The following is a 13188-nucleotide window of genomic DNA, read 5'->3' on the forward strand; positions in this document are numbered from 1 at the left end:
CTGAAATGCATCTTCTCTGTCCACTTTGGGTTTATGGGTGATATAATGCAGACCTTGTGTCCTGTTGTTCTGCAGCAGATGAGCCCTTCTAACCACTCTGTCAACAGACCTAAAGAACAAGGTGTCAACATCTATACACCTCAATCAGCATCTGTGTTTTGTCACCGCACACACACACATACTGCAACAGCATGATGCCTGCGTCCTGCTTTACACCTCGGTGTTGACTCAAGAGGCTGAGGCAGAGCCATTAACAGCCTGTCCATTTGCCTAAAACACACGTATGGTGCAGCAACTCCACATTAGGCGCTCCATCAGGCCTAACACCTCCACTTTTGTGCACCAGCTGTGTACATGTGTCTGCTTGAGGTATGGGTGTCCTTCAGCCATGTGTGCATCTCCCTTTGTGGTTAAATTTCCCTTGTGGGTCCACATGCATGCAGGAACACAGAGCCACGGGATGGGTTTGGTTCTCAGTTTAAGGGGAGCTTTACCTTCAAATATGATAGATTTGGGTGAAAAAGTCAAATTTTAAAAAAGATGATTATCATATACTTAAACATGTATTCTTTCTCCTGATGAATGTTTTTTTCATTTGATTGCTTATATAATGAATCATCATCAATCATAAACTTTAAGTGCCGATTTCTCAAAACTTGATTTTTGGACACACATAAGCTGCCCCTCAATTTATCTTCTTACGCTTTTGACCAAAACTTCCCATTTTGGCATGCTGGTAGTATAAGGCTATGTAGAATGCACCTATTAGCCATTTTTTGATAACTTCATTCTATGCTGAGTCTATACGAAAATCTTTGTAGCAATTGTTTCGTTTCATTACCATGGTAACCACAGTGAAATATGACAAATGCCTAATAGGTGCACAGGTCCATACTTAAAGTACTACGTGGTGCATTGGTATCATTTTATGTTAAATATTGCATGAGATTTTGCTTGGGGCAAATACAAGATGTAATTTCGGGTTCCATAATTCAACAGTATTTAATTCCAATCCAGTTTGTTCAAAATGAAAAAAAATTGTTTTCACAGTAAAGTTGGTGTTTAGAGGTCTCTGAAAATGTACAGGTTGCATACATTATCTTAAGAAGTGTGTGCAATATGAAACTTTCAACATGAAACTTTCAACATTGGTCATTTTTAGTACTCGGCCGAGTGAGGCTCCCCCTTAAGTCTTTGTCTTTACTGAAACTGGCAGACATGTTGGCCTTTGCCCCCTTCTATTAAACCAATCAACATATGGACAGGAGTCGCGCCTCACCCCCAAGTGGTGCTCAATATACAGGTTTCAGTGTAAACATCTGGCTGAGTGTGTCACAATGCTCCCTCTATTGATATTCTAATTGTTGGCTTCCCCCAGTTCAGCTGATGAAACTGATAGAAACTATCTGACAAGCACAGAGCACCAGATACTACTTTAATTAATTAGCTAACAAGAACAGCCAAATCAGAATTACTTTGTAGTTTGCTGATTTAAAGAATGTTGACCAGAATTAGTCAGTTTCTCTTAATCTTTGTTGTACTTGATACCAGACTAAATAAGCCTTCAGTTGTGTTGGGCTGCAACACTGAGTACTGTTTATGTCTAATCATTGTAGTTTTACAAAATGACAATGTAGCATGACCATGAGGCTTAATAATAATGTGGTAGAATAAAACTGTAATTGAATCTGCAAGTGTAGTTTCTTTAACCTGGAAGCGACACCTCTATAAGCTTAATTCTAATAATGTAGCCCGACACGGTACAGTGACTAATTATCTGCCAACACTAAGAAAACATAAGATAATCCTTTATTGCTCCCCATGCCAGGGGATATGTACATTATTACGGCAGCAATAAACATATGCATAATAAAAAATAATAGTAATATGTACAAGGATTAAAAATTTAAAATGAATAAATATTGTATTAACACACTGTAGACAACAGCAATATGAAGTGGCTTGTAAAATAAATGTAAAAGGGCAAGATGCAGCAGTGCAAAAATCACGCTTTTTTATGTTTTCAGTCAAGGTTACTAAAAATGTGAGACAATAGTTTACTTAATGGTTTCAGTCTCTAAGCATTTCCAGGTAAGTTGACTGTAAAGCACTGTCATTATCATCCTCTAATCTTCAGTTGAAGAATAGCATACATCAGTTTATATCTTATTACTCATTGTTAGAAACCAAATGTAAGGGATCATTGTTGATGTTTCAATAGTGTGTTCGTCACAAAAAAAATAATGCAATTCCATTTTCTCTCAAATATCACCACGTCTGTACTTCAAGCACAGATCACTGGTCAGACTTTACTGTGCATCTTAACCATTCCTCTGAAAGAAACCCACATTACATCAGTCAAGGTTCAGGTGGCCAGCATTCATTATTTGTCTGTTGTCTGTGTCAATACTGTGTGTCATGATCTTAAAATTCTCACTAATGTTTTCAGTCGGAGTGGATGAATCAACAGAGCACTGCGGGCAGCGTCTCCTTACTTCCACGTAAACCTGATCCATGTTTCGTCTGCAGCCACCAAGAGGCAGGGCTCCTCCCATCTAAGCTCACTATAAGCCCTCCCTCCTTTATTCTGCCTCAGACCAAGTTTAGAAGGTGTGGTGTGAGGGAGCTTCCAGAAAGCCCTGTCCTGCAAGGGAGGGCAGACAGATAAGGGGGAAGGTGTCATTTTTATTTATTTAGGTTTCTTAACTCCTCAAACTAGCCTCTATACGATTTCATTTTTTCTCTGATGATGGACTTCCTTGGAGCTAAACTCGCCAGGATTAAAAGGATACTAGTGTTTATACTCGAAAGCTATGCGTGCGCTTACGATGAACTTGGTAGCTTGGTGCCCTATCAAACGGACTCTGCAAGTCGATAGATCTGCCAGAACCAAGCCAAACAAAGAGTCAGAGGTAAGATGCAGAACCACACAGTGGTGGCTGAAACTGTATTTGACAATGTTTGACCGGAACTCCTTCAGTGAAGTCATATCTTTGTGTCATGCATCAGACTCTGAGTGATTCAGCGCCTAACCCTGATTTTATCTCACTTGGTTTGTGTTTGTGAGTGTGTGACATGAGACTTTGACCTTTGTGCCTGGGCCCTTAGAACAATGCTGGCGATACTGTTGAACCTGGAAAAGTTAATCATTGGATTACTTTTTGCTACCAAGGGGTGTGTATTCCTTGCCTGTTGTTCAATGTGCATCCCAGCAGGTAGCTCACTCTCTGTGGGGTAGGGAGAGATCAGGAAAGACAGCAGACTCAAAGCAGCACAAACAGTGAAACGGCAGGGGGTATATCCTTAGTCAACAACCCTGCATCCAAAGTAATATCTTTGACCTCAAGCATTGGAAGTTAAACAGGTTATCTCGGATGCAAATCCAGCATAGCAGCCTGGCAGTGTCTCCTCTGCTACAGACACCAATAAAAGAACAAAAGTGTTGAAACCCAGGTGTGTTCTCTGTACTGGTAGAAGTCACTACTTCAGTTCATTCCTTCCTCTTTTGAGACTTGATTCGGAAGAGAGCATGTGGTTTCATTGACAGTAAACTCTTCACAAAGGAGAAGTCCGAAAGCAATTCATGAAGTGAGTCCTATTGTCAAAGAATTGCTCAATTCAAAAGAATTTTTTGCTTCACACATTTTTTTAATCCTCTGTGCTGACTTTTTGATGACCTCGACTCTTTGGTTTGTGATCTGACTGCTCTGTTTCCCTGTCAGCTCAAGCTAAGCTGTAATCACAGGGACACATCTGGGGTTTTTGCTCACAGCATACATGAGGTTACATCAAAGAGAAAGCACAGGAAGGGAGGTTTTGGGAACCCTGAAAAAAAGTTTATGAGGTTGTAATCTTAGGTTGGAAGTTTAAGGAGTGTGCATGCATTATGTCTGCCTAAGGTCATTGTTCCAGTGATAGGAGCTATCCAAAGCAACAGTGCAAACCCTGGATCTGTCTGGTTTCCTGAAGCAAGGCTGGCTGGCTGACTCGAACTCCGGAGTTTGACTGCCAGGAGTAGCAACTTTCCCCGTCTGTCTGCACTGTTTCACTTTACAGCTGATATACAAAGAGCAGGACTAGTGGCCCTTTGTTATTCTGGGGCCAGTCCACAAAGTACAGGAAGGGCATAATGGCCAGCACACTTTTCCAATATTGACTTTTGGAACCCCCACCCTTCTCTAACTGTTGCTTTTTACTTATTTTCTTATCTACAGATTGAAATGTCACAATTTAGAGACAGTCAAGTTCTGTCCCAGCAGACAAGTAAAACAGTCTGTCCTCACATGAAGACCACAGTTGAAGCAGATGACATGTGGCTTCTCTTTGCTGGCTCCTGCCACTAGAAAGCTTGCTGAGTTTAGTTTGTGGAGACCCTGACCACAGCAATGACCCAACCACAGCCAGCAGTCTCAGGCCAGACTGAGTGGATTGTTCCACAGCTGTGTCCACGGGCCCGGAGCTCAATGCTGCACTGTTTCCCACATTCGCTGAGCCAAGGCAAAATCCCATTTGGCCTGATCAGGAGAGAGCTAAGCAGCACTGTGCTCAGTTTTAGCGGCAATCCCTCATTAGAGTAGTCCTTAAAATAAATGATCTGCAGAAATTGCAAATTTTGGAAATGCTAATTGCATTGTGGCTGTCATATGTCTGTCGTTTTAAAGAGGCTCTGCCGAATGAAATCATTATCTCAAATTTCTGCTTTTGATTCCTGCAGCCTGTTGCTGTTGGAACAAGGCCAAGCAGCTCTCTCCTTTCTCCCAGCCTCAGGCTGGGTGAGGAGTAAGGGAGGGGGTCACCTGGCCAGGTGTAGTGCTGCTCTCACGCTTGTTGAGAGCCGTGTCTCACTTGCAGCATATAAACTCTACTGCTGCAGCATGCACTGTGTGAACACTTCAGAGGGGCGATTCACTATTTACGACTGCTGCTTGTTTTTCCCCAACTCACAGCGGTGGTCTGTTTCACTGAGTAGTCCTGCTACTCTGCCACACTGATGCATCTCTGGGAACAGCAGTTAAAGACCCAGAGCGATCAGGAGTATTTATCACACTTTGAGTGATGGAAGAGATCCAATCTGGAGGGGAGCTGAAGCTGCCAGATAGCAGAGTGTGTGTGGGGGGGCATTGAAGCAGAGAAGATGGTCTTGCATTCCTGGCATTCCTCCAGACCCCCTCTCCTCCGGATCAGCAGTCAGAGAGGGTCTTTGTACTCAGTGGGCTGGCCTGGCTCACGACTCTTCACATGATGAGAACAGCTGCTGGAGCTGCTTCCTCCCCCTTAGTATCTCTGTGTCCTCTGGTCCGCCAGTCTGTCTGCCTGCGGCTCGCCTCGGCTCCAGCTACTCCTCTTTCCTCAGCCCTGATGAGCTGGAATCAGCAAGCAGATTTATTACTTGACTTGATGTGTTTTGTCACAAGTAAGTCACAAGGGAGCGTCTGGGCTCACTGCAGAGGTCTCACAGTCAGTGTTACTCATCGATTTGTTCTGACCTGCTGCACTCCGAATGAAAAGTTCAAGCTATTTTAAGACGAGCCATAATAAAATTATTTCTAACTTACATCTTCTTCCATTTTTCCCCTGTTTCTTTAGGAACCCAGCAACAAGCGTGTCCGTCCTCTCGGCAGGGTGACGTCGCTAGCTAACCTAATCTCTCCGGTGAAGAATGGGGCCGTCCGGCGCTTCGGCCAAACCATCCAGGTAAGCTCCTGTCACATCCCACAGAAGGAGAGCTCCTCTGGTCAGAAGACACCTCTTGCAACATGTCTGACGTGGGGCTTCCTTTTTCTGGTCTGTAGGACTCCTTCCGGGGGAATGGAAAGTCGCCGGGCGTGCCCCAGAAGCCTTGCAGCAAGGCAGCGGCCCCCACACCGCCCAAAAGGAGAAACAGCACCCTGTGGTCGGAGACGTTGGATGTCCACCAGAAGGGAACTTTCTCCACCAAAGAGATCAAGCGACAGGAGGTGAGAATCAGCACTGACACATGGAAATACAGTAAAAATGTGCAGAGCGCCAGAGTAAACACAAATGACTGTGCTATGTCAGAAATCCAGACAGTGGAGAATTCTACCTGTCTACCAGACAACTTTCATAAGTCCCTGTTGTATTTGTGTCAAATAGCTTCAGTGGGACTGAAAGACATCCAGGGCTCACTTTCCAGTCTGTGTGAACTCACATAAACCTGACAAGCCAGCAAACTCATGCCCGGCCTCCTCACTTACCCTGCATATCTTAGCCAACTGTCAAAAGTATTAGACTTTTAACAGATTAAAGCGCAGAGAACAAGGAGAGAGAGACAGAGTAGAGATCTCAGAGTTGACCTCAGTCATTTGGCTCCACTGCAGTTTTACATTGAGCCCAATGGCTATCACTTGAAATAATGTAATGACATCCTGATTTATATGCTTTGCTAAAAAGCATCTTTCTGTGCCTCCTCCTCCCTTTCCTCAGGCCATATTTGAGCTGTCTCGTGGAGAACAGGACCTGATTGAGGACCTCCAACTCGCACGCAAGGTTTGTATTTTTAAAGCACTGAAGCAGAGGGAGTACATATAAAGCAAACAGATTAAATCAAAGTCTGGCAGGCCTTCCACAAAGCCAAGCCAGGAACTATAAAAAGACAGGAATTGTTCTTGTCTTTCTCTTGTACCCCTAAAGCTCTTCACCAAGCTATTCTTAGCAGCTCGGCCCTGATGATGTGACTCTGCTCTCATCTGCAGGCATACCATGATCCAATGCTGAAGCTCTCCATCATGTCTGAGGAGGAGCTCACTCACATCTTTGGCAACCTGGATGCCTACATCCCTCTGCATGAGGACCTGCTGGCCCAGCTCTCCAAAGCCACAGGGCAGGATGGGACTGTGGGTCAAATTGGGCAGATTGTGGTAACCTGGGTAAGTGTCCCTTCATCTTTTCATCAGGGACTGTGATTCCATCACAACTCTGTGTTTTGAACAAGGAAGTCAGTTAGTTAAAGTGTCCCTTTCTCTTCTTCTGCAGCTGCCCAGACTCAATGCCTACAAGGACTACTGCAGCAACCAGCTGGCAGCCAAGGCACTGCTGGACCAGAAAAAGCAAGACCCTCGGGTGCAGGACTTTCTGCAGCGCTGCCTTGAGTCACCCTTTAGCCGCAAGCTGGACCTGTGGAGTTTCCTGGATATCCCACGTTCCCGCCTGGTCAAGTACCCACTGCTGCTCAAAGAGATTCTGAGACACACCTCACCAGAACACCCTGACGCTGCCAGCCTGGAGGAGGCGGTAAGTCCAGGACACAAGCCAGACCTGTTTAACACAGGAAGCACAATCATCTTATCATAGGTTATCTTCACTTGTGGCCTTAGTACTAATCAGGCCAATCGTGTTTTCAGATCGCCGTCATCCAGGGTGTTTTGTCTGACATCAACATGAAGAAGGGAGAGTCAGAGTGCCAGTACTACATCGACAAGCTGGAGTATCTGGACGACAGGCAGAGGGACCCTCGCCTTGAGCAGTGCAAGAGCCTGCTGTGTCATGGGGACCTGCGAAGCAAGAGCGGCACGGTGAGCAAAACACACACTTCCCACCCCATCAGCTCATTCGCTTTTGACTGCCTCTTAACACATCAACACAAAGCTCACATCCCAAATAAGGCAGTCAGGCTGTAACTGTCGGCCTCTCTGACTTAATCACAGGAGTATGAACTTTGATAAGAAGAAACAGCTTCCAGAAAAGTGTTCACGGTTATGTAAGCATTTCAGTGCTGTGGTTTGAGTGTTTTTCTCTTTTCTGATTCCTTGCAGAAGCTGCATGTGTTCCTGTTCACTGAAGTGCTGGTCCTTACTCGTCCAGTCACTAGAAATGAGCGCCAGTGTTTCCAGGTTTACCGTCAGCCTATTCCAGTGCAGGATCTGGTGCTGGAGGACCTGCAGGATGGCGACGTCAGAATGGGAGGCTCCTTCAGAGGCGCCTTCAGCAACGCAGACAAAGGTAAGGCTTGTGCTACAAGGATTCTAGCAGTAACTGCACAAGAGTGGCTTTTCCTCATTCTGTGATTGCTAATTTAATTTCTCCTGTTTCTGCCGCAGCCAAGAACATTTTCCGTGTGCGTTCCCAAGGCCCAAGCCAGGCGCAGTCCCACACGCTGCAGGTCAACGACATCTTCCACAAGCAGCAGTGGCTCAACTGCCTCCGCAGCGCCATCTCCGTCCACCGGCCCCAGCGAGCCCTCCACCCCCAGCCCACCCACAAGCGACGCCCGCTCCAAGCGCCGGCCTTCCTCTGTCTCTGCCATCGTCCACATGGAGGAAGCAGATGAGAACTGCCCAGAGCCGACCTCTCAGTCCGCCCCTGCTCACCGTGCAACAGCACAACCCCCAGCCCCGCCTCCACATCTCCTTCATCGATGACATCATCAACGTTGTCATTGCTGTCCTCGTCTACATCACAAAAAAGCAAAAAGGACAAGAAGTCTCTATGTTCTTTAGGAAAAAGAAAAGAGACAATGGTGTGAAGTGAGGTGACGGGAGGGAATGGACGCTACGGACATTTTGGTTTTTGTACATAAAGCAACGCGGAGAAGCGTGGGACTTGTATTTATGTGTGTGCGTATTATTACAGCAGTGTTCTGTGTTACTGTCCTCTTCGGCAGCTATTTACCTTCCCCCTCCATCCAAGTGCACCTCACAGAGACGCAGTGTTCTGGAGGGACGTGCACGGCTTCCACCAACTTGAAAAGGGAAGCACAACGAGAAACAGACCCGTGTTTCGTACACGAATCCGTGTGTGTCGGGTTTGTTGATTTCTTGAAGAATGAGGTGGTGCATCAAATCCTGTTTACTATAAATTTGATATTTAAGCATTATTTTTAAACCTGTTTTGGGGGGCTAATGAAAGTTTTACATTTTTATATTCTAAAATTTATTGTAGTACTTTTTTAAGATATCATAAAGCAGCACTGTTTTAGCTTTTAGGGCAAGTTATTTGAAAATTTGAGCATGTTTATGAGAAGAAAGAAAGGAAAAGAACCCCCCAAAAGGTGAGATGTACCACACAAAGCTACAAATTTCTCTGTAAAAGCCTGATTTTTAGATGAATCAGAAAGACATGTCTTATTTTTATACATTCCTTAAATGACAGATGTTAGAACCCGGACGCTATTTTTTTATTTACTACAGAGGCATTAATTTAAATCTTGAACAGATGAGATGTTAATTTCTCTCTACGAACCACAGCAATAACAATCCATCAGATGCTGAAATCCTACCAGAGAAATAAGTTCTGTTTTAAGAAAAAAATCTGAACTGAGCCATGTTGGTTTTTGAAAAAGCTGACTTTTCAAATTGAGACAGATCACTTTTCAGTGTAGCATCTTGCATGGAGCTTTAGTTGTGGACACTGCTCACACCAGTAGAGGCAACAGTGTGTATGGACCTGTCCTGAGTGACAGACAGCAAAAGATGTAAAAGACTGGTTGATGATGATAAGAGAACGTTGTTGAAGGCTGAAGAGACGATTGAGACCTGAGGGATAAGGTGTGTTTTGGAACTGAAACCGAATGTCAGAGCGAGATGTATGACTCCATCAGCTGCTTGGGCTGATGTGAAATCTTGCTCATAGATGGATGAAAGATGGTAAAAATCAAAGTGAGTGTAACTGATGGTGAAAAGTACGTAGGGGAAGGGAGATGAGAAAGGTTTTCGTATGTGTGCACAAAATGTTTTTGTTGTTGAGATGGAAAGAAAAGAGAAAGGGGCAACTTGTTTGCCATGAACTTTATGTAATTCAAAGAACAATAAAGATCTGTGTAAGATTTGAAACTGAACCTTTGATTTTGTGTCTTTATTATTCATTCATCAGCTAATAGCTCAAACATTTAGTAAAATATGCTTTGTTGCTTTCTCCCTGAGTTACAGTGAGAGCGTTGATACCAAGAGTCACATCGTCTCTGTTCCCTCTAAAGAGCTAACAACATTGGACCATCAGTAGTTCCCAGAAGTCAGGAGCAAATGCTAGCAGCACTGCAGAATTTCTACAGAATACATGTGATGCACTCTGACAGGATTAGAGTGTCAACATTGTGGAATGCCACTACAAGACATCTAAAAGTGATACTTTTGTGGAGTCGGGGGAGTTTATTACTCATTAACTATAACATAGAAGCTTGTTAGTCCCAAGGTGGGGAAATGAGGATAGCAATTTTGAACTACAAGTAAGAAAAATAAAGAGGGTCAGGTGTTATTAGGCTTTGAGATTCTGTTGACTATTACCTGTCTTTGATATGTAGCAGCTAAACTGAGTCTGAATCAAAGGCAAAGCAGAGAGAAGTTAGCAGACCTGACAGAGGCTGAAAAAACAAGGAAACTTTTAAAAAGGCCAGCAATTTAGAGAAATTAATCATACTTGGCTAAACGGGGAGTTATACCAAATTGTGAAAGTACTGTATCATTTGAAGGTATTACTGTACATAAAGAATCATACTAAACATGTATTCTATTCAGTGGCAGCTGGTGGTGAAATTTGTTGGGTGGGCTAAGAAATGCATAATACCGATTAAATGGTTAACACAGCTGCAAAAGCAACATCACCTATGACACACAATTACATCAATTACAGGTACACTATACTTTTCTTAGTGCTCTACATCAACAGTCTCTCTCACTCACTCACTCTCTCACTCACACACACCACTACAAAACGTGTTCCAACTGCAACGACTGCCCACAGATAGCCTGCTGCAACTGTCTTATTACAACTGTTTGGCGACATGTTGTGCAAAACACGCCTTCAGTACAACAGATGACCTCAGCAAAAACAAGGTGTCACAGTCCTTTAACAGGTCAACATGGGCCTACCTTATTTGAAAGAAGCTCACATCGACGGCCGATGTGATCCCAGTCTCTTAACTTCCAGCTTTTCCTCCAAAGACATTGAGGAAAATGGACATGAAAGCAAATAATCCACCTCGTTCATGCTAACGCCCGCCATAGCTTAACCTTTTCTCGCTGCTTCACAGGCCTGTGGGCTGACCGCAGTTAGCCCAAATGATCAGTAAATCACGGGAGAAGAACGAAATGAATGAAAGCGGACTGTATCTGCTGGGGCTGTAAAAAATAAGCCCATTTAGAGATATTCTGTTTTTCTTTTGACTGATTGGTGCTGTTGCTACCTTTGTTTTCCCCTAAACTTAAAACAATCTGTTGTAAGTTATTTGAAAATTATTTTTCTCATCTTTTTTGTGTTGGACTGGGAGGACTTAGCCCTGTTGCCCATTTATACCAGCCGTCCCTGATTTTATTACAGTGTTATAAGTGTAAACTAGTAGCCCACTGCAGGATCACTGAGTACTGTATGGTGGAGTAGCAGTAAAGCTGAAGCTCATGGTCACATTGAAAACAAAACAAAGTATGTTTCAAATAAGGAAACATTAAATCTGTATTATACTGCCATATTATACAAGGACTCAACAGTTTCATTATTAAGTATAGATAATCATATTGAGGGCTGCACAGTGACCTAGTGGTTAGCAGGAAAAAGATCCCCGGTTCAAATCCCGGCCTGAGCCTGGGATCTTTCTGCATGGAGTTTGCATGTTCTCTCTGTGCATGCCGGTACTCCGGCTTCCTCCCACAGTCCAAAAATATGCTGAGGGTAATTGGTTATTCTAAATTGCCCGTGTGAATGTGAGTGTGATTGTTTGTCTGTATATGTAGCCCTGTGACAGACTGGCAACCTGTCCAGGGTGTCCCCTGCCTTCACCCGAGTCAGCTGGGATAGACTCCAGCACCCCGCGACCCCAGTGAGGATAAAGCGGTGTATAGAAGATGGATGGATGGATGGATGTTTTAAAAATATACTACAGTGATGCTGCATTTCAGAAGGACTGCAACCAATGAGGACCAATAAGGTTACAGGTGGAGGAGCCAGGTGCTGACAGAAGCCATAGGATTAGGGGGGAAAAAATCATCAGAATCCAATGCAAAGTGGTAAACTCAGCATCACGATTTTTAACCAAAGTATCTTCAGTAAAGGCAGGGAACACCAGCTCTTCACACTAATACACTCAAATATTATCCATTTTTACTTTAAAAAAACATACACTACCATTCAAAAGTTTAGGCTCACTTAGGCAATTTCATGTTTTCCATGAAAACTCACACTTTTATCCATGTGCTAACATAACTGCACAAAGGTTTTCTAATCATCAGTGAGCCTTTCAACACCATTAGCTAACACAATGTAGCATTAGAACACAGGAGTGATGGTTGCTGGAAATGTTCCTCTGTACCCCTATGGAGATATTCCATTAAAAATCAGCCGTTTCCAGTAAGAATATTCATTTACCACATTAACAATGTCTACACTGGATTTATCATTCATTTAATGTCATCTTCACTGAAATAAAATGATTTTCTTTCAAAAATAAGGACATTTCTAAGTGACCACAAACTTTTGAACGGTGGTGTATTTCTGTAACAATTCAAAAACATTAGATCAGTTCATTTACAAGTCGTCAATACCAAAAAATTGCACTTGTGTCTTTCTGTCTATACACAATAAAACTACCCACCAAGAACTTTCTGGAACTATCTGAAATCTATGTGAGTTTCGTGCTGATTAACATTTTAAACCTTACCTAATTGATGATCTCTGTATTCAAGGGCTCTCATTCAGGCTTTCTATCTTCTCGTGTGTACAGTCTTTATGCTAAATAAATCCAGCTAACTGCAAATTTTCAAACTAAGCTGACCTTTCCTAACAGCCAGTTAACTGCTTGTCAAGCTAAACCGAGCTAATCTGCTGCATTTTCCGAACTGAGCTAACCTGTTATGCAGTAAGTTATCATGCCAGTTTTCAAGCTAAACTAAGCTAACCAGCTGGAGGCTGGAGTTTCATAGCAAAAAGACATATATTATTTGTGTCTTAAGACTTAGATGATCAAAGGATCTTCTGTGTTTCAGAGGAATGAATTAATTAATCATAGCTCCTTAATGTTGAACAAACAGATCTTAAAATAGCATGCACTTCGTCTATGGAATGGTTTGCATGACTCACATGACAGTGAATAGAAGGGTGCCCGATACAAGGCAGACGAAGGAGATACAAACTGATTTATGACTGTGCTCAACACTTAGGCAAACAGTCGGTTCCATGGAAGGGCCAAGAGAAACATTCCCAGTATAGGAATTAATCCGGATTTGCATTTTCGAACTATGACGT

The 13188-nt window shown here is 43.4% G+C and overlaps 1 protein-coding gene across 1 annotated transcript in view; it reads left to right on the plus strand.

Moving 5' to 3' along the window:
- The window catches only part of net1 (neuroepithelial cell transforming 1), a 37167-nt gene extending 27374 nt beyond the window's left edge, over nt 1-9793 (plus strand). Inside the window, 10 exon segments of the mRNA XM_051954114.1 lie at nt 5587-5694; nt 5793-5957; nt 6445-6507; nt 6714-6887; nt 6994-7251; nt 7362-7532; nt 7773-7959; nt 8058-8187; nt 8189-8315; nt 8318-9793. Coding sequence (XP_051810074.1) covers nt 5587-5694; nt 5793-5957; nt 6445-6507; nt 6714-6887; nt 6994-7251; nt 7362-7532; nt 7773-7959; nt 8058-8187; nt 8189-8315; nt 8318-8482 — 1548 coding nt within the window. The 3' untranslated portion in view covers nt 8483-9793.
- The last annotated feature ends 3395 nt before the right edge of the window (nt 9794-13188 follow it).

This window comes from Acanthochromis polyacanthus, chromosome 1, assembly GCF_021347895.1.
Source record: "Acanthochromis polyacanthus isolate Apoly-LR-REF ecotype Palm Island chromosome 1, KAUST_Apoly_ChrSc, whole genome shotgun sequence".
NCBI classification, from domain to species: domain Eukaryota; kingdom Metazoa; phylum Chordata; class Actinopteri; family Pomacentridae; genus Acanthochromis; species Acanthochromis polyacanthus.